The sequence below is a fragment of the Drosophila takahashii genome, chromosome 2L, assembly GCF_030179915.1.
Source record: "Drosophila takahashii strain IR98-3 E-12201 chromosome 2L, DtakHiC1v2, whole genome shotgun sequence".
Taxonomy (NCBI): Eukaryota; Metazoa; Arthropoda; class Insecta; order Diptera; family Drosophilidae; genus Drosophila; species Drosophila takahashii.
This window is the reverse complement of record NC_091678.1, coordinates 26759984-26785234: the sequence shown is the minus strand read 5'-3', so window position 1 is coordinate 26785234 and position 25251 is coordinate 26759984. Positions and strand designations below refer to the sequence as shown.

The 25251-nt window shown below is 39.3% G+C and overlaps 3 protein-coding genes across 5 annotated transcripts in view; 2 read left to right on the top strand and 1 right to left on the bottom strand.

The window, feature by feature from the left end:
* The window catches only part of LOC123002829 (uncharacterized), a 35529-nt gene extending 15010 nt beyond the window's left edge, over window positions 1-20519 (top strand). The window contains exons 1-2 of one of the 3 annotated variants that reach the window (XM_044393465.2): window positions 3609-4526; window positions 19843-20519. In XM_044393465.2, the coding sequence (XP_044249400.1) occupies window positions 3932-4526; window positions 19843-19928 (681 nt within the window). In that variant the 5' untranslated portion in view covers window positions 3609-3931 and the 3' untranslated portion in view covers window positions 19929-20519. Of the gene's footprint in view, window positions 1-3608; window positions 4527-19829 lie in introns of those variants that run through there. The other 2 variants (XM_044393464.2, XM_070217204.1) reach the window with 2 other exon arrangements.
* Window positions 20520-22302: 1783 nt separating this feature from the next.
* LOC138914854 (histone H2B-like) lies at window positions 22303-23514 on the top strand. The gene has a single exon (XM_070219550.1). The coding sequence runs from the start codon at window positions 23083-23085 to the stop codon at window positions 23512-23514; it is 432 nt and encodes a 143-aa protein (XP_070075651.1). The 5' UTR covers window positions 22303-23082.
* A 303-nt stretch (window positions 23515-23817) lies between these two features.
* Window positions 23818-24570, bottom strand: LOC108064966 (histone H1-like). The gene has a single exon (XM_044393456.2). It carries the CDS (start codon window positions 24568-24570, stop codon window positions 23818-23820), a length of 753 nt encoding a protein of 250 aa, XP_044249391.1.
* Window positions 24571-25251: the final 681 nt, after the last annotated feature.

The following is a 25251-nucleotide window of genomic DNA, read 5'->3' as shown; positions in this document are numbered from 1 at the left end:
TCTTGTTTTTGTGACTTTTTATTGCTGCATGAACTTCAACATTGACATTCGTAACATGAACAATTTTTTTAAAAACCCATTTTAAAATATGAAATCTCTGAAGTATTTGGAATCTTGTTAATAAAAAATAAAATTCGAACGTTTTACTTTACGAAAAACCAAAAATATAATCACTTATCATTAATTTAGGTATTTTAATTCTTGTTTCAAGTTGTCCCTTGGCTACGTACAAAGTTGTCTATCAGACTACATTCGATAATAGTTTTCGGACTGTTAAAAATATTAATCTTTCGAAACATTACATTTATTTGCAATTTTATAAAATGAATTTTGTCTTTGTTTAAGTGGATTTAGCTTTTCAGGCAATTTTATAAATAGTTTTTCCAAATTCGGATACTTTGCGTCCCATATATGAATTAGGTAGAGGCCGCACTGAATTTTACATTAAAAAAAAACATAAAATACATATTTTTGATTCTTTTTTTTTATTTAACATAATAAGTAAAGCATTGAATAGTGTATATGTGTTATTTTCAGACTGTTTTTAATAATATTTCGATTTTTTACTGATGTCTAATGCTGAGCGTTCTTGTCCCATTAAACCACACTCATTTTAAAAGTGTGCAGCTTCACGCACTCAATTTTTCTTACAAAAAAACATAAATTATATATTTTTGAATCTTTTTTTTATATAATATAATAAATAATACATTGAATAATGTATATGTTTTATTTTCAGACTGTTTTTAATAATTTTTCGAATTTTTTAATTATATCTAATGTTGAGCGTTATTGTCCCATTGAACCACACTCATTTTTAGAGTGTGCGTACGTAGAAGTCGCACTCATTTTGAATCTTTTTTTATTAAATATAATAAATAATGCATTAAATAATGTATATGTTTTATTTTCAGACTGTTTTAAATAAGTTTTCAATTTATTACTTATGTTTAACGTTGAGCGTTCTTGTCCCATTAAACCATACTAATTTTAAAAGTTTGCCAAAATCACAAGTGAAATGTTTTTAAAAACATATTTGAAAATAAGAAATTAAACATATATTGTCACGTTCGTTGATAAACATTAAAGTTAAAGTCATTTACATCAAGATATGACACAAAATGCTGTCTTTTATAACTTGTTTTATATTTACCCAAGACAAAAATACTCCACTGAATGGTTCATAGACATAGGTCGCCATGAAGTTAGCGATTAAGAAAAAATATAAAATCTGTAATTTTCTAATCTTATTTTGTTTCATTATGTTCACTAGGTTATAATAAGAATATATTTGATAGATTTTCGATTTTTTTCTGATGTTTGAAAGTATTGACCATGTCTTTCATACTTCCGACTATTTCTTAATTTTATCTACGTGGAAGCCTGCTGAATTAAAATTAATATCTCATTGAACGTAATTTGTGGTCCTGAAAAGGACCGATTTGTACAAAGTATGCTGGAGCATTGGCAGCCAGTTGAAGCCGTCTCAACTTAAGCTCGCTCGCCGCGAATGCGACGGGCCAACTGGATGTCCTTGGGCATGATGGTGACACGCTTGGCATGAATGGCGCACAAGTTAGTATCTTCAAAGAGGCCAACCAGATAGGCTTCGCTAGCTTCCTGCAGAGCCATTACCGCCGAGCTCTGGAATCGCAGGTCAGTCTTGAAGTCCTGAGCGATTTCACGCACCAGACGCTGGAAAGGCAGTTTGCGGATCAGCAGCTCGGTACTCTTCTGGTAGCGACGGATCTCACGCAGAGCAACAGTTCCAGGGCGATAGCGATGGGGCTTCTTCACGCCTCCGGTGGCTGGGGCGCTCTTACGAGCGGCCTTAGTAGCCAGTTGTTTGCGTGGCGCCTTGCCACCAGTCGATTTGCGAGCGGTTTGCTTGGTACGGGCCATTTTCGAATTCACTGCTGTTCACGTTCACTTCACGTTTCAAAACACAATAAACGATCGCCGCATTTGCTACCTACTTATATAGCAAAACGTGGAGGGTTGAAAAGAGAGAGAAGCAGAGGCCATCTCATTTGTCGAGCGGAGAGCGAGGCGGACATATCGTTCGGACTCGCTCGTGTTTCTGGCGTTTTAGGTATATATAGGGGCACGCCGAAAATTTGGAATTAGTTCTTCAGTGACTTTCGTGCAGTGTGTTAACAGTAGAAAAGAGTGAAAATGACTGGTCGCGGTAAAGGAGGCAAAGGCTTGGGAAAAGGAGGCGCCAAGCGTCATCGCAAAGTGCTGCGTGATAAGCCGTTTGGCTCGTCGTGGCGGCTTAAAGCGCATCTCTGGACTCATTTACGAGGAAACACGTGGCGTTCTGAAGGTGTTCTTGGAGAACGTTATCCGTGATGCCGTCACCTACACCGAACACGCCAAGAGGAAGACTGTCACAGCCATGGATGTTGTGTACGCCCTGAAGAGGCAAGGCCGCACCCTGTACGGCTTCGGCGGTTAAAAAACTAGTACAGCTTGTACTTCATTCAGCAATCGGTCCTTTTCAGGACCACCATTAAAATTTCGAGAGAAGACAAATTTTCAATAATATTTATAATACAATAATATTAAAATGCGCTGGAAAACAATCGGTCACTGAAATATCAAACTACACATGCACATGGGATGAATGTATTTTGTACAAACTGTACTGCTTGCAACGGAAAAGTGTAAGCGTAAACGGCAACTCGTTACATCTTTTGAGGAAGAAATACGAGTGAGTCGCCAATGTAATCTAAGAATTGAACATTTAGATCCTGTAGCTTTCGACCACTAATCTACTGGACCGACGGCCGAACAAATCAAACATTAGCTTCCGAATAGTATTGTGAACCTACCATTTGTACCATTTGAGTTCATTTAAGCCTCAATGTTATATTTCAAGCAGTTTTATAGTTTATTTTTGAAATTAAATCATATTCGTATATGTAAATCTTCTATTCTTTGGTAATAACGTGGTCGTCCTGAAAAGGACGGTTGGGTATATGTTTGTATGTACAAATGAGCTCCGCTTTTAAAACGATTAAGCCTTCTTCTCGGTCTTCTTGGGCAACAGAACGGCCTGGATGTTGGGCAGCACTCCGCCCTGGGCAATGGTGACACCGGAGAGCAGCTTGTTCAACTCCTCGTCGTTGCGGATGGCCAGCTGCAGATGACGCGGGATAATCCTAGTCTTCTTGTTGTCACGGGCAGCATTGCCAGCCAACTCGAGAACCTCAGCGGCCAGATATTCCATCACGGCAGCTAGGTAAACAGGAGCGCCGGCACCAACACGCTCGGCATAGTTGCCCTTGCGGAGCAGACGGTGAATACGGCCCACTGGGAACTGAAGACCGGCACGGTTCGAGCGGGACTTTGCCTTTCCCTTCACTTTGCCACCTTTTCCACGACCAGACATTTTGCTTTACGAGTATTTCACTTAGTTCACTTTACACACTGAAAACACACTGAATGCTCGCCCAGCCCCGGGTAGCCACGTATTTATACTTTTTCGTCTGCCTGCGCGTTCAGTTAGGGGTGGGTGCCATAGACCTGAAAACATTGCTCGAAAAAAAGTATAAAGCTGAACACTCTCTTCGCACCACTATGATCAGTGAATTGTGTTTGTGAAATCATAAGTGAAGTGAATAATGCCGCCTAAAACTAGTGGAAAGGCAGCTTCAAGTCTCAACCTCAACCAGTAATCAAACCAAAAGCTTACCTTCAGATAGTGACTGAGAAAACCAATCAATTCAGACAGTGACTGCAAAAATCAAAGTGGATCATTCTGTGATCAAAAATAAAAACCAGCAATCTGCATATGCAGTTGCTATAAATCGAAAAGCCAAATTAAAGTCTACAACAAAGACTCAAAAAGTGCGAAATGAGCCGTATACGGTAAACGTCAAAAACTTCAAAGAATTCGATAGTGCCTTAATCGAAAGATCAACCCCTTATGTCCAACATCTTGGAGCCTCCAGAGCTCGCAGCCCCTGCAAACGTATCAAGTGATAGCCATTACCAAAAAATGGACTTCGAAGAAGCCTCCAGAAAACGAGAACACTGTGATGAATCGTCGGACGATGATGGTCAGAGCAGCAGCGATCCTTCCGACCTAGAAGAAGAAGAGGAGCAAAGTGATGAGCATGTCAACCTTACCCAATCGCAACTCAGTGGGTTAATGGAAGAACTTGAACTCCTTCGTCAAGAAAACAAACGTCTTAAAGAGCTATACCTACATCAACCGACAACAAAAAATGATGCACCTGGAACATCCAAAAGAATGAAATCAGCTGAAGCCAACGACAACAGCAACTACGAAAACGAGTACCCGTCTCTGTCAGACGGCAAGAGGGATCGAAAGGCGGTCAGCGTCAGCAGCCCTCGTCATGTCAACATCAGCAACAACATCAGCAACAACAGCAGCAACAACATCGGCAAAAAATCGTCAAAACCAGGAGGACCCCAGGGTATCCAGAAGATAACTACACCAAAAGCGGCGATTCCTCCAATAATTATAGTTTACAATGCAGAACCAAAAACATTAACAGGTATGTTGCAAAATTTTATTAAGGACAACAAGTTTATCCTAAATATAATAAACAAAAACATAATCCATGTCAAGGTATTCTGCCTAGAACACTACCAACAAACAAAAGAATTACTGTCAAAAAATAAAGCTAAATTCTTTTCATATACCCCCAAAGAACGAAAACCGCACTCAATAGTCCTTAAAAAACTCCCTCTTGATGTCTTCCAAGTAGATGACATACTAACCGCCCTTAAAGAAAGCTTGCCCACTGTAAAATTTATATCAGTAAAGCCTTTTAAAAACAAATTCTGGCTAGTGCAGGTAGCTAGCATTGAAGAAAAGAAACAAGTTTTCCAACTAAAAGCCTTGCTTTATTGTAAAATTGCAGTAGAAGGTCTGAAAAAAAATAAAAATTATTTGATGCAATGTCGTAACTGTCAGCGATACACGCATATGGCTATTAACTGTAACATGGGATACCGTTGTGTGAAATGTACCGGAGACCATGGTCCTGGTAATTGCAAGATTAAAAAGTCGGAGAACCCGTCCGATAAGACTGAAGCCAAATGTGTCAACTGCAATGGTCCTCACACGGCAAATGCACCCATTTGTCCAACACGAATTGCAGCTAAAGAAAAACAAACTCAAAACAGGAAATCACCCACAATAAATATCAATCGTCCGATTACTCAAGCTGAAAGCCTCTCACTTATTAGAGGGGAAACTACCTTCTCTTCTCTTTTCTCAAAAAAAGGCAAACAGGAAGGCACAACAAAAAAAGTGCAACCTCAGCAAAGAGTAGTCACTTCTAGCCACGAACTCAGCAAGTTCATGGAGAAAAGGCTAAATCCGACCCAATCCTTTGAATCTTTCAAAAGAGACACGGTTGAAGCCTTCGGGAAGGATATAATGTCATGCTTTCAAATCATGCAAAATGCGACAAAAAAGTACTCAGGAATAGCGAGCCTCAGCCATGATGAACAAAAACGACAGAAGCAGGAGATCATCCTTGACTTCTTATTTCAAATATCAATAAATTAATGTCGCAACTGAAACGTATTTTCCAAAATGTCAATTCTCTCGTTTCTCTTCAAAAAAGAAACGATCTAAATCTGTTCCTAAACAAACACAGGCCGGACACAATGCTAATAGCAGAGCATCGTCTGGGCCAGCGACACTCTACTAACCTAGCTTATTATCACTTTGTCCGCCAATTAACAAGAGCAACGGACACTAGAATAGAACGAAGACAGGTACACCGACCCGAAAACCGGGGGTCCTCGGTTGCAATTTGCATTAGAAACGGAACAAAATACAGACGCATTGAAATGGGGCCATTACGGTTCCTAGAAGCAGTAGCTATTGAAATCAACTGTAGAATGTCAGGCGGAACCTGTCATAGCATAGTAATAGTATCTTCATACCTACGACCTAATGAGCCACTGCACGTGCAAGATCTAGATAAAATAACAGACTCCATCTCAATTCAATCTCCCAATAGCCACGTCATTATAGGATGTGACCTGAATGCCAAACATCCATCCTGGCATGTCCCAACCCACAGCCAATCCCATTTCAACACAAATAGACGAATATCATCATCACCGATTTAGCGTCGCTTGTGAACGGTTGTGTTTACCATTGTGCTCTGAGTTTTTGTTTTATATTGTGTTATTTCCGCAAGTATTTTGTGTTTATTTACTAACAAAGTTTAGCCTAACAATCGTGTTAGTGACTTTCATAGATCTCCCAGATTACGGGTACGTGGTTATAGTTATTTTAACATTTCCATTTGATTTATTTAATATCTTGGCTTTGTTAGTGTAATTTGCACTCTCCAAATTGGCTCTAATATTCTCTCTCTTACTCTTACTCTCTCTCTCTCTGCCGCTCTATTATAACTGTAATTTCACTCTCTCTGAACCTGCCGTATTTCTTGTAGACATATTCTCATAGTCTCTCTCTCTTGCTTGCTTTACATTTAACTGTTCGTGCGTTGAGTTGTTTTGGTGCCCCACAAGCCACGCTCAGTCGATAGAAGACTTTTCTCTCGCGCTCTCTTTCGATTTAATTCGCGATCTCGCGCTCTTATACTTTTTGTGTTTTTGTGATTTTGTGGTTTTGGAATTTGATCCCAGTGCCAAATTTACTTGAGGTATTTTTTTATACTTTTATATACTTTTTATTTTATTCTCTTTATTCTCTAACGTATTTTTCTTATAATGACTCTAAGAAAAATTGTAGGACTGCATCTAATGACCCTTTTGTTTACTGTTGGCTCTGCGAAGCAATGATGCATTCTAAATGTGCAGGATTTACTGGCAGAGTTAAAGACTTTATTGAAATGCGGATTGGTCTCATGTGGGTATGTGAGCACTGCAGGGATTTGGCAGTTGAGATGAGCAGCTTTATGAGGCAGACTCGAGACGGCCTATGTAATCTTTCACGAGTTTTTAAACAGCTCAATGAAGGATTTAATTCCGTATGTGAACAATTTAATAATAAAAAATTATTAGCCGAGTCGCCCAAACGCAAAAAAGCTAGCTCAACGACAGTAAAAGCGAGTGTTGAATCCTCTTTAAATCCAAACTTGGTAGCTGCTGCAGTTTCTGGTGACACAGGGGTAAGTGAACCACCTGTGCCAATGGATACTGCTAGTTCAGGTGTAGTCCCTGTAGCCCCTGTATCTGAATGTCAGGCTCCAGATCCGGCGGTATCAACCAATCCGGAGCCGACCATACCCATAGGTACAGTGGGCGCCGTTTCTGTCGCTCAGCCGAATGACGTTCAGGCTGCTGCTGGGGGGCGTAAAAATCTCTCAGTTGTACCCAGACGTACAGAAGGTGCCGCTTCTGGCGCTCAGCTGAGTGAGGTTCAGACTGCTGCTGGGGGGCGTAAGAAACTCTCAGTTGTTCCACATAGGAAGCAACTATTTGTTTCAAGATTTACGCCTGATACCACATCTGAGGATGTTTTGGAATTCATTCGTGAAAAATTCCCATCCGAGGATATTGCGGTTGAACAATTTAGATTTTCATACGCCCGTAGGATATCGTCTTTCAAAATTTTTGCTCCGCCTGATGTGTTTAAAGAACTGCTTTCTGAAAGCTTCTGGCTTAATGATGATCTGGTTATAAAAGAATTTGTTCCTAATAAACCGAGAACAAATAATAGGCCTTCCACGGTGCCAAAAAACTGAAAAGTTTATTATTGGCTTACCAAAATGTTAGAGGACTTAACATGAAGCTACCAAAGCTTTATGCTGACTCCTCGGCATTTACGGACGATATCTTAGCTTTTACTGAAACTTGGCTGAAACCAGAGATAACAGACTCTGAAGTTCTGTCTACCAATTTTAATACCTACAGAACCGATCGCCTTTCCCGTAGGGGGGGCGGCGTTTTAATTGCCGTCACCTCCACCATAAGTTCTGAGAGAATTCACTCTTATGCCTCTAATGACATTGAATTTGTTTGTGTTAAAGTTTCCCTGCAAACCTTGTCTATTTTTATTACATGTTCGTATATTCCGCCTGGCTCTGACCTAATAATTTATGAGCAACATCTATCTGCTATTAAATCAATTTTACCCTTTTTTTCCAATAGAGACCTTTTCATTGTTTTGGGTGACTTTAATCTCCCTGATATATCTTGGTCCCCCCCTTCTGACTCACTTGTCGCTTTACCTTTATCCACCCATGATTTTGTGGATGGCCTTTTAGAATTATCGTTACAGCAGGTTAGCTTTATACGAAATTCATTAAATAGACAATTAGATCTTGTGTTTGTTTCAGAGCCGTCTGAAGTCACAGTATCTAGAATTGACGCTCTTGTGGTACCTGAAGACCGATACCATCCAACTATGGAATTGACAATTTGCCTCCCCTACCTTGATACCCTCTCTCCTTTAGTTTCTCCAACTAAAATGAGATGTTTTCGGAAATGTGACTATAATAAACTTAATTTAATGATTTCGCAATACGATTGGACAGATCTTTATAACTGTGTGGACATCGAAAGTGCAACGGAACTTTTCTATAGCGTTCTAAACACTTTTTTTAATGAATGCGTTCCTGATAGGCTTCCTCCCAAGCCGAACAGGCCCCCCTGGTTTACAAATGCGCTTCAAAGACTAAAAAATCTTAAAACAAACACTTATAAAAAGTATAAAAAATCGGGTAAGCCATCTGATTTTTCGAAATATGTGGTGGCTCGATCTGATTTTAATGTTCTTAACAGTCATTGCTATTCCATGTATTTAAATCGTTGTAAATTTGAATTTACAAATGATCCGAAGCAATTTTATAACTTTGTCAACGCAAAGCGTAAGTCATCAGCTTTGCCTTCATCGGTTCGATTTAACTCAATGGAGGCATCGACTGACTCTGAAATTGCTGATTTATTCTCTGACTTTTTCCAAACTACTTATAGCTCTTCTTCATGGTCAGAATCAAATTACCGTAATTCCTTAAATAGGGCAAATTGTATTTTTTCCCCTATAATTACTGAAAGTTCTCTCTTAAGAGATTTAACATCAACAACGCCAACTTATTCTCCCGGTCCTGATGGACTTCCTGGGTGTGTGCTTAAGTTTTGTGCATCAACCATCTGCAAACCTATTCTTAAACTTTTTCAATTGTCTATTTCATCATCAGTTTTTCCAACTATCTGGAAGGATTCTTTTATTATTCCACTTCACAAAAAGGGGGCGAAGGCGGATGCCCAGAATTATAGAGGTATTTCTAAATTGTCGGCTATTCCAAAAGCCTTTGAACGTATTATCACTTCTCATTTGCAACATTTATGTTCCTCGCTAATATCACCGTGTCAGCACGGTTTTGTTAAGCGAAGATCGACTACCACCAACCTACTTGAATTGTCATCAATTGTAATAAATGGATTTAACAATAAAATGCAGACTGACGTTGTATATACAGATTTCAGTAAAGCCTTTGACTCTGTTAACCACTCTCTTCTTTTATTCAAATTAGATTTGCTTGGGTTTCCATGTAATCTATTAACTTGGATTTCAAGCTATTTGAATGGGAGGACTCAGAGGGTTATATTTAAGAACGCTGTTTCAAAAACGATCCATGTGACATCTGGAGTACCTCAGGGTAGTCATTTGGGCCCTTTGCTGTTTACTTTGTTTATTAACGATCTTCCCTCTATTGTAACACATTCTCGTGTACTAATGTATGCGGATGATGTTAAGCTTTGTTTGACATATAATAATATAGAGTCTGGTTTTGGCTTACAATCAGACATTGATCAATTTCAAGTATGGTGTGAGTATAACCTCTTAAATTTGAACTGCCTAAAATGCAACGTAATGACCTTTTATAGGGTCACCCCTACCTTTATAAGTTATTCGCTTCAGAATTTGCCACTTGACCGTATATATTCAGTAAATGATTTAGGCGTTCTTCTGGACCCGAAGCTTAAATTTGACTGCCACATAATGTCGACAGTCAATAAAGCTATGAGTGTTCTTGGGTTTATAAAGCGTTGGTCAAAAGAATTTGATGACCCTTATATAACCAAATTATTATTTACCTCCCTTGTCCGTCCTATATTGGAATATTGTTCTTCGGTTTGGAGCCCACAATACCAAGTCCACATTGACCGTATAGAGTCGGTACAAAAAAAATTTCTCCTTTTTGCCCTTCGTAGTTTGAACTGGGATCAAAACGTAAGGCTACCTTCCTACCAGAGTAGATTATTATTGCTTAATTTACCGACACTTGCAAATCGTAGAAAAATGCTTGGTACCATTTTTATGCATAATCTTATAAGAGGTGATATTGATTCTGTAGAGCTTGTTAGCCGCCTAACTTTTAATGTTCCCGTTAGACTAACACGTAATTATCATCCTCTTAATTTACCTCGATGTACATCAAATTTTGGTCTGCACGAGCCCTTTCGCGTTCTATGTAATAACTATAATGTTCTTTATCATTTAATTTGCACCTCAACTTCAATCCCGGTATTAAAAACTAACATTTTAACTCATTTGCTTCACTCCTAACTGCATGTTTTTTTCTTCATTGTTGGTCCCGTCTTTATGGGTTTTATGTATTCTTCCTCGCGAACTCGCATTTTTGCCCAAATTTACAAAAGGGCCCCGCGCGTAACAAGCACGTGCTTGGTGTCGTTGGGCCACTTGTTTGTACTTCTCGTAGTGCATCAACGTCCATCATATATATTATTCAACTGGCTCTTGGCGCAACCAGGTCTTATCCTTCATCCCACAGAAGAGCACTCTCGCCCAAATCAAAACCATAGAGACACATCTATAGATTTCTTTATTTGTTCGACCGAACTGCCTGTCAGCTTAGGTACTGGATGCAAGGTTCTTAAGGACTTCTCATCTGATCATTTTCGCCTAGCGCAATTGGACCCCAAATGCATCCACAATTTCGGCAAAATAGATAATCTTCTTTGGAACACGCTCGTACTCCGAAACGTGCAGCCAATACCCAACAATGACACTCTAGACATAGCCGATATTGATGTTCATGTAGAAAAACTTAATCAAGCTCTGGAGAAGGCTCTAAGCTCTCCATCTGCGGTTCCAAAAATATTAATTGACCCGACCAAAGCGAAAAAAACTGTTAGACTCAGCCAGCGATGCCTCAATCTAATTGAGAGCCGTCGAGCTCTAAGGCGACTCCTCTTCAGACGTCGACTGACGCTACTCTCACATGAAAAAACCCAATTTATAACACTGTTGGAATATGACATTACTTCATATCGATAAGAATATCGTATAAGCAAAAGTATTCTGCTCACTACTGTAACTGGTAACACTAATATCGTTTTGGTTCCGATGAGCTGGTTCAGCTCTCTCTTATTCCGTATAATTTGAAGTGACAAGACGTGTTCTAAGGAACTTAAAATATATATCTAAAAGTATACATAAAGTGTATTTAACTTGGGTTGTGAATTGGTGGGAGATATAATATTGCACCGAGCACATATTACACGCTATAAGAAGACCACAGGACGAATACAAGAGGCAACACGTGGAACGCGGATTCTGACGAAATAGTGTGACGCTTCAAGGAAATCACACACACACACATATATAAATTGTGTATATAGGTTATTGTGTATATAGGTTATGGGCCCAGACCACGCCATAACTGCAGCTAAGTAAAAGTATCATTTTATTATATATATTAAATACAATATGGAGAAAACCAATAAACGAAATATAAGGCCATTTGATGGAGAAAAATATTCCATCTGGAAATTTCGTATAAGGGCATTGTTAAACGAAATAGATGTGTTGAAGGTTATATACCAAGAAGAAAAAGAAGAACAAGAAGAAGAAAATTTTGTTGAATGGCAGAAAAAGAAGAAATGCGCAAAAAGTGTGATCATTGAGTATTTAAGTGACTCGTTTTTAGGTTTTGCTAAAAGTGAAGATACGGCAAAGCAGGTTTTCAAAAATTTAGATTCAATCTATGAGAGGAAGAGTTTGGCCTCACAGTTGTCTACACGCAAGCAACTGCTATCTTTAAAACTTAAGAGCGATTCTCAGTTATTAAGCCATTTTAATTTGTTTGACGAACTCATTGCCGAATTGCTAGCATCAGGTGCTAAAGTTGGAGAAATGGACAAGATTTCGCATTTACTGCTAACACTGCCATCTTCGTATGACGGCGTTATAACGGCAATAGAAACTTTAGCAGAAAATAATTTAACCTTGGCCTTTGTAAAAAATCGTCTGTTGGATCACGAGATCAAGTTAAAAAATAGTAGCAAAGATACCAGTCTAAAGGTTATGCAGGCTGTAAAAAAGGACAGTAAGCCTCAATTTTCTTTTAAGAAAAATAGCAAATTTGCATCAAATAGAGTTTCAAAATTCCAGAAAAAATGTTTTCATTGCGGCAAGAGTGGTCACTTTAAAAAAGATTGCTTTGCCCTAAAAAGAGAAAAGGATAAACATGGAAATGGCAAACAGGCGCAGATGACATCCACAAAAAGCCAAGGAAATCATAATGGGATCGCATTTATGATGAGACGCGCAAATAGCCAACCAAACATTGGGTTCTTATTGGATTCTGGCGCATCAGACCATTTGGCCAACAATGAGAGTTTGTGTACAACTATCACTGAATTAGATGAACCTATTAAAATTTCTGTTGCCAAGAACGATGTATTCATTTATGCAGTTAAGAAAGGAACAGTGACGCTGTACACAGATTCAAATGAGAAAATTGAGCTTAAAGATGTCTTATACTGTCCTGATATCCCGGAAAACTTGATCTCAGTTAAGAAAATGCAGGAGGCATTGTATTTCACCCAGGAGGTGTAACTGTTAGAAAAGGTAAAATAATTGTAATGAATGGAAGTATATTTGGAATTGTTCCATTGATTAATTTCTTTTCTAATAAACTAGCTTGTATTGCAAATGCAGCTAAAAATAATAATTATAGTTTGTGGCATGAGATTAAAACCAAAAATATGTTTGACGATACAGAGTTGCTAAATAACATAAAACCAGAAAATGAATTATGTGAAGCTTGTGTCAAGGGAAAGCAGGCGAGATTAAGTTTTAATAAATTTAAAAATAAGGACCACATAAATCGACCATTATTTGTTGTACATTCTGATGTGTGTGGTCCAATAACCCCATCTACTGTTGATCATAAGAATTATTATGTAGTTTTAATTGATGAGTATACACATTATTATGTAACTTACCTGTTGAGTTATAAGTCAGAAGTTTTTAGTGTATTTCAAGACTATGTAGCTAAAACGCATGGTTTGTTTAATTTAAATATGGTTAACCTTTATATTGATAATGGTAGGGAGTATTTATCGAATGAAATGAAAGAGTTCTGTGTTCAAAAAGGCATTAGTTACCACTTGACGGTTCCACATACTCCACAACAAAATGGTGTGTCCGAAAGGATGATTAGATCTATAACGGAAAAAGCTCGAGCTTTAGTTATAGGGGGCAAGGTTCAGAAAACTTTCTGGGGTGAAGCAGTGCTAACAGCTACCTACCTTATTAATAGAAGCCCAACTAGTGCATTACATGAATGCAAAAAGACACCTTTTGAAATGTGGCACAGCAAAAAGCCGTGCCTGAAGTACTTAAGAGTTTTTGGTTCGACAGTATACGTTCTCAACAAAACGAGAAAAAGAAAATTTGATGACAAATCATGGAAAGGTATACTTGTTGGGTATGAACCAAATGGATATAAAGTATGGGATGTGGAGAATAACAAATTTGTTATTGCAAGAGATGTAGTGTTTGATGAATCAAACAGAATAATGTCTAGAGCTGTGGATGTTGATAACAACATGGATTTTCCCAATCTTGAAGAAAATATTGAACCTTCTTTTCAAGACTCTGGTCTTGTTGAGAGTGAAACGGTTCAGAATAACACTGATATGGTAGTATCAGATGTGCAGCCTAGTGAAATGGAAAATGAAGTGGAGAATGAAGTGGAAAAGGCCGATCCAGATATATCTGGTGTTATATATGAAGGTGAACCAAGTGACTCTGATACTCCAATTCGAAAAAACAATAGACTAAAAGAAAAGCCCAAATTGTCATATAGAAATATGATTAAAAATTGTGTTATGAATGCGCAAACTTTAACAGGTAGTGCTCCAATATCTTTTGATGAAATTAATAATAGGTGTGATAAAGAACAGTGGAGAGCAGCTATTGAAGATGAGCTTAATTCTCATGAAATTAACAAAACATGGTCACTGGTAGAAAGACCCGAAAACAAAAACATAGTCGATTGTAAATGGATATTTACAATAAAACAGAACGAGTTTGGTAGACCAGTAAAATATAAAGCCAGACTTGTAGCACGGGGATTTACACAGGAATATTTAATCGATTACGACGAAACTTTTGCCCCTGTGGCTAGAATTGCAAGTTTCAGACTTATAATGTCTTTTTCAAACCAGTATAGCCTTAAAGTACATCATATGGATGTAAAAACTGCTTTTTTAAATGGAGATTTAAAAGAGGAAATATATATGAGAGTTCCTCAAGGAAAATTCACCTGTAGATAGATGCATATATATTTTGGATAAAGGGACTATTTTAAAAAATATATGTAGAGATTCACTCTTAACTTAACTTTTATTTAGATATTAATAGGTTGAGTAACAATTGTGTGTACTATATGCTAATTGCGCCGCAAGGGAGAGGGATATCGATATCAATCCAATTTTTATATCGATCCAGAGTTATTTTATGACATCAGCTGTTCGCTTCGGATTGCCAGATTGGTCGCCACATCTACTCCCCCTCCAGTGACTTCGTGTGATGGGCGAAGGTAACGGAACTAAAGCTGGGGTTGCAAGTTCAGGAACTTGTGGGTGGCTGAGATCCGTATGCTCACTTTCTATAAAGTCGCCAACAGCGAGAAATGCAGGCTTTAGAAGATCAACGGATACAGCTTTCTCCAGTCCATCCATGTTTATTATGTAGACCTTCTCATCTACACGACGAGTTATTTGGTGAGGTCCAGTATATGGATGTTCAAGCGGTTTTTTGACAGAAGCGACTCTCTTGAAAACGTGTGTACACGTTTTCAAATCCTTGGAATAAAAAATGTGGGGCTTCGTGTGATGGGCGGCAGGAGTAGGTTTAACTGCCCGAATATGTTGGCGCAAACCTTCAGTAAGCCGGTGTTGGTTGTTGTATGTTGTATGCGGATCGAAAAATTCATTCGGAAGACGAATAGAAGTGCCGAAAAGTATTTCAGCTGGAGATGCTTGCAGGTCCGCCTTAAAAGTCGAACGCAATCCCAATAGTACCGTGGGTAACAGTTCAGGCCAAACTATGTGAGAGTTACACATTAGCGCAGCCTTGAATGTTCGATGCCAGCGCTCTACCATTCCATTTGATTGTGGGTGATACGCAGTTGTTCGAATGCTTTCAGCTCCAATCAGTTTCGCTAGATCGGCAAACAGCGAGGACTCAAATTGCGTGCCCTGATCCGTTGTTATGGTGAGTGGGCAGCCAAACATACAGATCCAGTGGGTGTACAAAGCTTTTGCAACCGTTTCTGCGGTCATGTTTGACAGAGGAATAGCTAGAGGCCATCTACTAAAGCGGTCGATGATCGTAAGGCAGTAACACAGGTTGCGGACTTGTGGAAGCTCGATCAGGTCGATATGAATGTGCTCAAAACGGTTGTCAGGAATATCAATCTTGTCCACAGCACTGTGTGTGTGTCGATGAATTTTTGACCGTTGGCATGGAACGCATTGACGGGACCATAATGTAGCATCTCGGTTAATTCCTGGCCAAACAAACCGCTGCTTGAGTAACTTGGCAGTTGCACGGCTGCTTGGATGTGCCAGTCCATGCACTGCATCGAATGCTTGGCGTCTTAAGCTCTCAGGCAAGTATGGGCGCTCGCGTCCATTCGAGCTATCGCATAGGATATCGAGCTGATCAATTTGTCGGATTTGGAGATTAAGAGATGTATTGGATAGCTTTGCCATTTCATCATCAGCTTGTTGTGCATTAAAAATCGCTTGGGCGCTGAAATTGGTCGGCATACTTATCGCGTTTATGCGAGATAGTGCATCTGCGACAATATTGTTCTCTCCGGGATTATAAATGATTTCTGTAGAAAATTGGGAGATGAAGTCCAACTGCCGAAGTTGACGCGGTGATGCTTTGCTGGCTTTCTGCTTGAAAGCGTATTGCAGTGGTTTGTGGTCAGTTTGAATTACAAAAGGACGTCCCTCCAATATATGCTTGAACGCTATAATGCCGGCGAAAATTGCTAGTAGCTCGCGATCATACGTGCTGTATCTTCGCTCTGTGGGAGACAGTTTTCGAGAGAAGAAACTTACCGGACGCCAAACATTGCCATCCAATTGCTCGAGGGCGGCTCCAATCGCTGTATCCGATGCGTCTGTTAGCTGGTCTGACGGGGAGAGAAACGTAGAGCTCACTGCTTTCGATATTCCCAGCTTGCAGGTGTGGAATGCGCTTTCAGCATCGGGGGTCCAAGCAATCTCTCGTCTGTCGTTTTTGGTTGCACCTTTTAGGTAATCTGTCAGCGGAATCTGCGCCTGAGCTGCATGCGGAATCAGATGTCGTTAATAATTTACCATTCCCAGAAATCTGCGTAATTCCATAATTGTTTGAGGCTTGGGAAATTCCGAAATGACTCGAGTACGTTCAGCCGGAGGCTTGAATCCGTTAGCACTGACTTCAAAGCCGAGAAAAATAACATCACTTTTACCAAATCGGCATTTTTGTGGGTTGATTTGAAGGTGGTTATCCTGTAGGATTTTGAAGATTGTTTGAAGATGTTGCAGGTGCTCCTCGTGCGTCTTGGAGAAAACAAAGATGTCGTCGATATAACATCCTACGAATGATACTCCACGGAGAAGATTGTCCATATGCCTTTGAAAGGTTTGTGCTGCATTTCGCAAACCTGGTGGCATGCCAACAAATTCAAACAGCCCAAATGGAGTGGTGACTGCCGTTTTTGAAATATCGCCCATGGCGACTGGAATTTGATGGTAAGCACGCACCAGGTCGAGCGTGGAGAAAACGGTGCAACCGTGCAAACGCTGTAGAATGTCCTCACCATGGGGTATAGGATAGCGATCTGGAACTGTGCAAGCATTAAGTTTTCGATAATCACCTGTTGTACGCCACTCATTGTTTTTCTTAGGGACCAAATGAATAGGGCTAGCCCATTGGCTACTTGAGGGACGAATTACTCCTTGTTGTATTAAAAGGTCAAAGTCCCGACGTGCCGCCTTAAGTTTTTCACCTGTAAGCCGTCTTGGCTTGTCAAAAACGGGGGGGGCCAGTTGTCTCAATGTAATGTGCTACGTCATTGCTTACGCGCGTTGCAGGGGGTTTATTGGGTCGTGTTATGTCCAAAAAGAGACCAAGTAGATTGGAATATGGCTGATCTACTTCGGCGAAGTTGTGTGAGTTGATTGTAGAAATGTTATAGACTTTTGTTTCCGTCAGCTCTCCTTTTGTTGATGTGGACGTTAAAGAATCAATGAGGCGTTTACCCTTGAGGTCAATGATCAGACCATGATAAGTAAGAAAATCCGCTCCAATGATTGCTGATTGGACGTTAGCGACGACGAATTGCCAGCTAAATTTGCGTTGTAGGTTAAGGCCAAACGTCAGATTTAAAGTCCCGTAGGTATCAATTACTGATGTATTTGCAGCGTATAGTTTGAATTCGTCCTTGCGACATAGGCTATTTTTTACTAATGAAAGCGGAATGAGTGAGATGACTGATCCGGAATCAATAAGAAATTTGATGTTAGTGCAGCGATCTTAAATGTGTAGTCGATATTCTTTAGAGAGGCGAGCATTCGGACTTCTGCTGTCATCGGCTGCCTGTACGGATGACAGCTTTTTTAGTTTCCCTGTGACTGGGCCCACGAACAGGGCGGCGAACACTTTCGAGCGTTATTACCAAATTTATCATGATAAAAACATAAACGAGATGCTCTCCCTTGCTCTCTATTCTGAACGGCTTGGCTAGAATTGCTGGCACGCCAATTATTTTGCAAAAGGGCTTCGTGTTTTACTTCGTCCATGGAGTCCCTAGAAACCGAGTGGGGTTGGTCGAATTTGTTTCCTCGCGATTGAGATGAAGAATGTCCAGCAGCCATAACGAAAGAAGTGGTTTCGTCCTCCATGAGAATGTCGGCAAGTTCAGTTTGCTCTTCTATAGAAGCTGAACGCAGAACTTTCAAACCTCGCTGTACATGCTGAGGGAGTTGGGAGAGCCATCGAACTCGTAAGGCGTCACTGGATGTGCGACCGCCAGCAAGTGTCGTCATTTGCCGTAATAGCTGAGAGGGCTTCTTGTCCCCGAGGTCTAGCTCAAGTAAGGCACGCTGCAGTTGTCGATCCGGGGATTCTGTAAAGCGCTGAATGATGATCGACTTAAGGTGCTCATACTTATTGGAATCCGGTGGCTGAGCGAGAACATCAGAGACTTCGGACATAACCTCAACGTCTAAAGCGCTAAGGAGGTGATAGTAGCGAGTATTGTCCGATGTGATACGGTTGCATTGGAATTGCGCCTCGACTTGGAGAAACCATAACGGAACATGTTGTTTCCAAAATGCAGGGAGCTTGCATGTGCTGATTGTCTCCACAACCGGCGTGACATTGCCGCTACCATGTGGAGTCTCAAACGAGTCGGGCGAGGCTGGTGAAACATTTCCATTATCTTGGCCGTCATCCATAGTGCTTGTTGCGGTGTTCTTGTTTGCGGGGTCACCAATGTAGAGATTCACTCTTAACTTAACTTTTATTTAGATATTAATAGGTTGAGTAACAATTGTGTCTACTATATGCTAATTGCGCCGCAAGGGAGAGGGATATCGATATCAATCCAATTTTTATATCGATCCAGAGTTATTTTATGACATCAGCTGTTCGCTTCGGATTGCCAGATTGGTCGCCACATATATATGTTTTGTTATACGTAGATGACTTGGTTATTTGTACAGAAAACATTTTAACAATGAATAAATTTAAGTCATATTTAATGAGCAAGTTTCAAATGACAGATTTAATGGAAATTAAGTATTTTAATGGTATTAAAATAGACAGAAAAGAAAGTAAAGTGGAATTAAGCCAATCAGCTTATATAAAAAATATTTTATTAAAATTTAACATGGAGCAATGTAATTCTGTAAATTCACCACTTCCAAGTAAACTGAACTTTGATTTATTAGACTCTGATGAAAGAGACGATTCTCCTTGTCAAAGTTTGATTGGATGCCTTATGTATGTAATGCTATGTACAAGGCCAGATCTTAGTATATCTGTAAATCTTTTGAGTCGGTATAGTCAGAAAAATAATAAAGAGCTTTGGCTATGTTTAAAAAGGGTATTAAGGTATCTGAAAGGTACTATCGACTTTAAGCTAACATTCACTAAAAATGAGAGCAATGACGACTTCTTTGTTGGATTTGTAGATTCAGATTGGGGTGGAAGTCAATTGGATAGGAGAAGTACAACAGGATATCTTTTTAAGATGTTTAAAACAAACCTGATTTGTTGGAGTACTCGAAAACAGAATTCAGTGGCAGCATCATCAACCGAAGCTGAATATATGGCATTGTTTGAGGCTGTAAGGGAAGCCCTATGGTTAAAATCTTTACTAGAAAGTTTGAACATAAATGTAAAGCAACCTATTACAATATTTGAAGATAATCAGGGCTGTATTAGTATCGCCAACAACCCCTCTTGCCCCAAACGTTCAAAACATATAGACATCAAATATCATTTTTCACGTGAACAAGTTGAAAATAAACTAATAAAACTTGAGTATATTTCTACAGATCATCAACTGGCGGATATATTGACAAAACCACTTCCAGCCCCACGCTTTGCACAATTGAGACAGCTTCTTGGCTTAAGCGATTGATGGATGCAGACGATACTTACATAAAAGTTGAAGACTTAATTTAATTTATCATTTAAAGAATAATTTTTGAAACTATGAATCTGTTATATTTTCTAGCTATTAAGTTTGGAAACAGAAGATTTTCTTAATTACTTTATAGTTTTCAAATTTATAATATCACTTCCTGAAATTGCCTTTAATTGTTTTGTATGTTAATTTTGCATCACATCATTTTGTCATTTTAAATATTCATTTTTCTTTGTATTAATTTTAAGATTGACCTAATTGGGTTTTACTGGGTTTCCCCAATTCAAGCAACAAATGTTGGGTCAATGTGCACTCCCAGAGATATCTTGTCTTGCCAATTCAAATTTCAAATTCTTTCTTAAACTTTAAATTTTTAAATCATGAGCATCAGACTTTTGAGGAGGTGTGTTGGAATATGACATTACTTCATATCGATAAGAATATCGTATAAGCAAAAGTATTCTGCTCACTACTGTAACTGGTAACACTAATATCGTTTTGGTTCCGATGAGCTGGTTCAGCTCTCTCTTATTCCGTATAATTTGAAGTGACAAGACGTGTTCTAAGGAACTTAAAATATATATCTAAAACTATACATAAAGTGTATTTAACTTGGGTTGTGAATTGGTGGGAGATATAATATTGCACCGAGCACATATTACACGCTATAAGAAGACCACAGGACGAATACAAGAGGCAACACGTGGAACGCGGATTCTGACGAAATACTGTGACGCTTCCAGGAAATCACACACACACACATATAAATTGTGTATATTCTTATAAACACTAATCAGGGAACTGTGCACACAAATCAATAATCTGCTTGAAATAAGCCACCTCAAATATATAGAAAACAGAATAAAACATATCCAACCACAAAATATTAGCATAAAGTCGCTAGCAAACACAGGTTTTGCAATAGAACACCTCAATCATGATATCCACCTCACTGCTGAGGAAAAAACCACAATTGATATTCCAACTCCCGATGTCATACATTCTCTGTTTACAAAAATAAACACGCTAGCATGGTCATTCGAACAGGTAAACAAGCAAAATGATAGCATATCATCAGAGAGTATAGCACTACGACAGCACGCCAGACATATTGACACGTCAGTTTTAAACGCATTTGACGGAAATCCTGTTACCACATCCAAAATTGTGAACTTTGACCAAAACCTTAGTGCAGATGGTAAATGGAGAGGAGCTGAAGAACTAGGCTTTACAAATGCTAGTCAACTTCTAGATTGGGTTTCTAACGGCAATGGGAAGAAGACGCTAGGACCAGATAGCTCTAGCAATTTCCTTTTAAAAAAATGCAATATGCTAGTCCTTGGCCACCTTGCCAAACTATTTAACCAGTGCTACAATGTTGGATACTTTCCCGCCAGCTGGAAATGTGGGCGAGTAATCCCGATACCAAAAAACAAGGCTAAACCTGAAAGTCTCCAAGCCTATAGACCTATAACTATCCTTTCGGCTATAAGCCAACTCTTTGAAAAAATGTTATTTGCCCAAATAAAAAAGCATCTTGATGCAAACCAAATTCTTAAACCATACCAGTTCGGTTTTAGAGAAAATACATCAGTAAGCCACTCCCTTGCAGTTGCCAATAACTTTATTTTTAAAAATCTTTCTCAAAAACGAGCCACAATAGCGTGTGCCCTTGATTTTAAAAAAGCTTTTGACACTGTGTGGACAAACGGACTAATCTACAAGATGTCCCAAATCTTTAACTTCCCTTCAAATACAACACGGATCGTTAACAACTATCTTACCCAAAGATCATTCTTCGTCTGTAGCCCTGATGGCGCAGAACGCTCACTAATACGAAGAATAACCGCAGGGGTACCTCAAGGCTCCATCCTAGCTCCGATACTCTATAACATTTACTTAGCCGACATGCCTGATTTTCAAAAAAGCCCAAACTCAACGTCGACCGCTTGCATTCAGCCCTTGATATATGCAGATGACATACTTATCTTGTCCTCAGGAGCTAGGATTGCTAGCGCAGAAACTGATTTAAATTTGTATTTAGACCAGCTATGCGTCTACTTTAAAAAATGGCGCCTTAAACTAAACGCGGCCAAATGTGAGGGATGCTTCATCAAAGGTCAAAGAGTAAGTGATATTTATCCAAACGCACGGTCTTTTCAACCTAATATATTTATAAACAGCACCACAAGAGTTAAGATGAGCGCCGATCTAAAATATCTCGGTGTAACATATGATGCAAAACTAAACTTTAAAAATCACATTATGAATACCCTTAAGAAGGCTAAACTACAATTCAACAAAATACACCAGATATTTGGACCAATAAGTGACAATGGGGCTGGTCCCAACCACGAATTAGCAAAAATCAAGGCGCTTATTTATAAAAAACTTATTCAGCCAATCCTAGTATACGGCCACATTGGCTGGTTTAACATAGAATCAAGGCAGATGGAAAACTTGCGTCTTTATGAAAGAAAAATCCTACGCAGAACTATTGGTTCTGCTGCCAGAAACTTAATCACTAGGCACTATATGAACAATACAGAGCTTTACAAACTAACAAAAACAAGACGGGTAGACACTCTTATATTTGATATAATAGAAAAATTCTTAGAAAATAATAAAAACACCCAAAATGCTCTAATAAAAGAAAGCATTGAACAAACAAGAATACCTCCCAACTACTCAACTAACCATTTAACAATTAAAAACATAAAACACCTAAAAGAAATAGGCATAATACATGACATGAACCAAAATCTGATTTTTTACCACAGGCAGCGTCAATCCCTAAGTCCTGAGGATTTAATCTTTAATATAAATCAATAAACTTGTTTTCCTTACTAATTATATGCAGCATACATTACCCCACTATTCCCTTCATCCATACATTACAGCAAATCAAAACTTAAAATTAAAATTGTTAACCTCAAATGATACTCACGCCTTGATAAGCTTAAAGCATAAGGCAAAATACAAAGAATCTCATAATCTAAGTAAGCTTGAATTTGTCAACCAAGACTGTACTATTTTTAAGGTATCACCACTGTACTACCTCTATTTACCTAAGACAATAAACTTGAAACTTGAAACGCACCACTATGATCAGTGAATTGTGTTTGTGAAATCATAAGTGAAGTGAATAATGCCGCCTAAAACTAGTGGAAAGGCAGCCAAGAAGGCTGGCAAGGCCCAGAAGAACATCACCAAGACCGACAAGAAGAAGAAGCGCAAGAGGAAGGAGAGCTACGCCATCTACATTTACAAGGTCCTGAAGCAGGTCCATCCTGACACCGGCATTTCGTCGAAGGCGATGAGCATCATGAACAGCTTTGTGAATGATATCTTCGAGCGCATTGCTGCCGAGGCCTCTCGTCTGGCTCACTACAACAAGCGCTCGACCATCACCAGTCGGGAAATCCAAACGGCTGTTCGCCTGCTCCTGCCCGGAGAGTTGGCCAAGCACGCCGTTAGTGAGGGAACCAAGGCTGCCCTTTTCAGGGCCACAACATATTTTACCAAAGAAACTAAATTTTCAATATACCATAAACCATTTGCTATTTGCCATTTGCCATAAAATATAAAATGATCAATTTGGTGCACCATTTTTTTAAAGGACTTAATCATTAACATCTATTTACAAAGAAATTGTGCAATGTCTCCTCTATGAACCTGGTATATACTGATATACTTTCTACTGGCGGCCAGGTGCCACAATATAAATGGATACATTAAATGAACAATATGTTTTCAATTGAAAGTTTCTTTCTCTTGTTAACCAAAGTTGTAGCCCTGAAAAGGGCTTGTTAAACTAATTTCAGATTTCGAAATCTGAAATTGCGATTGCGAGCGTGTACCAGGTACTGTACTTTTTCACAATTTACTTCTTAGCAGCCGTAGTCTTGGCTTTCGGCTTCTTAGCGGTAGCAGGAGCAGCTGCTTTCTTCACCGCCTTTTTGGGTTTAGCAGACGCCGCTGGTTTGGCTTTTGGTGCTTTGGCCGCCTTCGGCTTCGCTGCCGTCGACTTGGCCTTTGTTGCTGCTGGCTTTGCCTTTACGGTTCCAGTTTTCTTGGCATCCTTGGCCTTCGTCTTCTCCGTTTTCTTCTTCTCGGCGGTCTTTTTGGTGGCAACAGCCTTCTTAGCCTTGGGCTTCTTGTCGGCAGCTCCCGTGGCAGCCTTCTTGGCGGTGGCTCCGGTCTTCTTGGCGGCTACCTTCTTGCTTTTCACTTTCTTCTCAGCAGACGCAACCTTTGGCTTGGGATCCTTCTTGGCGGAGGCCGACAGTTTAAATGAGCCAGACGCACCCTTTCCCTTTGTTTGAATCAGCTTTCCATTGACCACGGCAGATTTCAAGTACTTCTTGATGAATGGAGCCAGCTTCTGGGCATCGCATTTATAAGTGGCACTGATATATTTCTTGATTGCCAGAAGCGATGAGCCGCCACGCTCCTTCAAATTATTGATGGAAGCGTCTACCATTTGCTGAGTTGGCGGATGCGATGGCGTGGCAGTGGTCTTCTTTGCCTTTGTAGCAGCGGATCCAGATGCCTTTTTGGCGGCCACCTTCTTCTCAACTGGCGCTGGTGGGGCAGCCACTGGGGAAGCGGACGTTGCAACTGCAGAATCAGACATTTTTATTCACTGAAATACACTTTTTTGTTTAGAAAATGGCGCGCGCGCTCGTTACCGACCTCCTTCGTTCGGATGAGAATCGAGGAGGAGAGCACTTTAACTGTGGGTCTGGCATCAGTCATTTGGTCTGCTAATGCTTGCTTGAAGTGCAAACTTATTTTCTTGTTTTCAGTGCTTAAGATTTTAAATAGAAAATATGTTTTTATTGGTATACATCCTTAAAAGATGAATTAATCAATTACCGTTTTCGAATTGTAAGTATCTTGTTTTTGTGACTTTTTATTGCTGCATGAACTTCAACATTGACATTCGTAACATGAACAATTTTTTTAAAAACCCATTTTAAAATATGAAATCTCTGAAATATTCGGAATCTTGTTAATAAAAAATAAAATTCGAACCTTTTACTTTACGAAAAACCAAAAATATAATCACTTATCATTAATTTAGGTATTTTAATTCTTGTTTCAAGTTGTCCCTTGGCTACGTACAAAGTTGTCTATCAGACTACATTCGATAATAGTTTTCGGACTGTTAAAAATATTAATCTTTCGAAACATTACATTTATTTGCAATTTTATAAAATGAATTTTGTCTTTGTTTAAGTGGATTTAGCTTTTCAGGCAATTTTATAAATAGTTTTTCCAAATTAGGTAGATGCCGCACTGAATTTTACATTAA